The 2472-nt window shown below is 55.5% G+C and overlaps 1 protein-coding gene across 1 annotated transcript; it reads right to left on the bottom strand.

Annotated features, from left to right (window-relative positions):
• Positions 1 to 223: 223 nt before the first annotated feature.
• On the bottom strand, positions 224 to 1924 carry LOC139027186 (proteoglycan 4-like). The gene has a single exon (XM_070442336.1). It carries the CDS (start codon positions 1922 to 1924, stop codon positions 224 to 226), a length of 1701 nt encoding a protein of 566 aa, XP_070298437.1.
• Between the last annotated feature and the right edge of the window lie 548 nt (positions 1925 to 2472).

The following is a 2472-nucleotide window of genomic DNA, read 5'->3' as shown; positions in this document are numbered from 1 at the left end:
CCATCGCTCCCTTTCTTCTGACCTCTTTAATGTAGTGTGGGCAAACACGTTAGCTCCTGACCGTTCCCGCTGAAAGGCCCTAGGTTGAAACTTGACCTTTGCCAGATCTAAGGAGCACGTCTAAACTCAAATCCCTGACAGGTGCAAATGAAGCAGGAAGAAGAGGAGGGTAAAGAAGGCAATGGCTGTGTTCCGGGAGACAGAAGACAGACATGGTCTCCTTTTATAGAATGGAACGTCTATCTGGCATATAGCAGCGAGGCAGGGATGGAGAGTGGAGGGTAGGAGTTGTGAAGAAGTCATTGCGTGATTGGGGCAGAGGGGCTGTGAGTGCAGGCTCTGGGTTGGGCCTGGGCTGGTCTAGGATGGGCTGGGTCTGGGCTGTTGTGGTTGGGTCTGGGCTGGTGTGGTTGGGTCTGGGAAGGTCTGGCTGGTGTGGTTGGTCTGAGAAGGTCTGGGCTGGTGTGGTTGGGTCTGGGAAGGTCTGGGCTGGTGTGGTTGGGTCTGAGAAGGTCTGGTGTGGTTGGGTCTGGGAAGGGCTGGTCTGGTGTGGTTGGGTCTGGGAAGGTCTGGTGTGGTTGGGTCTGGTCTGGTGTGGTTGGGTCTGAGAAGGTCTGGTCTGGTGTGGTTGGGTCTGGGTTGGTGTGGTCTGGTGTGGTTGGGTCTGGGAAAGGGCTGGTGTGGTTGGGTCTGAGAAGGTCTGGTCTGGTGTGGTTGGGTCTGGAAGGTCTGGTCTGGTCTGGTTGGGTCTGAGAAGGCTGGTGTGGTGTGGTTGGGTCTGGGAAGGGCTGGTCTGGTTGGGTCTGAGAAGGGCTGGTCTGGTGGGTTGGGTCTGGGAAGGTCTGGGCTGGTGTGGTTGGGTCTGAGAAGGGCTGGGCTGGTGTGGTGGGTCTGGGAAGGTCTGGGCTTGGTGTGGTTGGGTCTGGGAAGGTCTGGGCTGGTGTGGTTGGGTCTGAGAAGGGCTGGTCTGGTGTGGTTGGGTCTGGGAAGGGCTGTCTGGTCTTGGTTGGGTCTGAGAAGGTCTGGGCTGGTCTGGTTGGGTCTGGGAGGCTGGTGTGGTGGTTGGGTCTGGGAAGGTCTGGGCTGTTGTGGTTGGGTCTGGGAAGGTCTGGGCTGTTGTGGTTGGGTCTGGCTGGTGGTGGTTGGGTCTGAGAAGGTTGGTGTGGTTGGGTCTGGGAAGGGCTGGTCTGGTGTGGTTGAGTCTGAGAAGGTCTGGCTGGTGTGTGGTGGGTCTGAGAAGGTCTGGGTTGGTGTGGTTGGGTCTGAGAAGGTCTGGTCTGGTGTGGTTGGGTCTGGAAGGTCTGGGCTGGTTTGGTTTGGGTCTGGGAAGGGCTGGTGTGGTTGGGTCTGGGAAGGTCTGGGCTTGGTGTGGTTGGGTCTGAGAAGGGCTGGTCTGGGAAGGGCTGGTCTGGTCTGGTTGGGTCTGAGAAGGTCTGGGCTGGTCTGGTTGGGTCTGGGAAGGTCTGGGCTGGTGTGGTTGGGTCTGGGAAGGTCTAGGCTGTTGTGGTTGGGTCTGGGAAGGTCTGGGCTGTTGTGGTTGGGTCTGGGCTGGTGTGGTTGGGTCTGAGAAGGCTGGTCTGGTGTGGTTGGGTCTGGGAAGGGCTGGTCTGGTGTGGTGAGTCTGAGAAGGTCTGGGCTGGTGTGGTGGGTCTGAGAAGGTCTGGTTGGTGTGGTTGGGTCTGAGAAAGGTCTGGTCTGGTGTGGTTGGGTCTGGGAAGGTCTGGGCTGGTGTGGTTGGTTGGTTCTGTGGCTGGTGTGGGTTGAGTCTGAGAAGGGCTTGGGCTGGTGTGGTTGGGTCTGGCTGGTGTGGTTGGGTCTGGGAAGGCTGGTCTGGAGCTGATCTGGATTGGTGTTTGTCTGGGCTGGTGTTGTATGGGCTGGTGTTGTCTGGGCTGGGCTGATCTTGGTCTGGCCCAGTATTCATAAATTCACAGTAAGAGTGCTGATATAGGATTGTTTCCCTTTTAGATCATGATGAATATATCAGCACTCCTATTCATTAATATGAGTGAAGGTCTGTTCTAGGGGTCACCCCCACCACACTGAGGACAGCAGGTTTTTGATACACCAAATACCAGAGAGGTGAGTCACTCCAAGCCAAAGCAGGGACGCTAGTTCACTTAGAAATAAATGTTCCCTTCTTCCTCTCCGGCTGCTAACTCAGTCAAGAGGCAGAAAATAGCCAGTGACTTCAGCTGATAACGGAAGCACGTTGTCACATTCCATGCCTGTTTACCATGGAAAGACAGACACTCCAGGACATTGACTGCAGTACATGGTTAAGGATTACTGTCTGTGTCCCAAATGGCATCCTATTACTTATACAGGGCACTACTTAGGGCCTTAGGTCATACGGGGCTCCAGAAAGCAACGGTTGCCCATTCATAGAAAGAAAGCACTCGGTGCCAGTAACCGGTCTATTTTCTAAGAGGAATCTTAGCAGGGTTCTTGATGCCAAGTCAGCCTGAAAAG

The sequence above is a fragment of the Salvelinus sp. IW2-2015 genome, unplaced genomic scaffold (assembly GCF_002910315.2).
Source record: "Salvelinus sp. IW2-2015 unplaced genomic scaffold, ASM291031v2 Un_scaffold7992, whole genome shotgun sequence".
NCBI lineage: Eukaryota > Metazoa > Chordata > Actinopteri > Salmoniformes > Salmonidae > Salvelinus > Salvelinus sp. IW2-2015.
The sequence above is the reverse complement of the archived record's forward strand: the minus strand, read 5'-3'. Positions and strand labels throughout refer to the sequence as shown.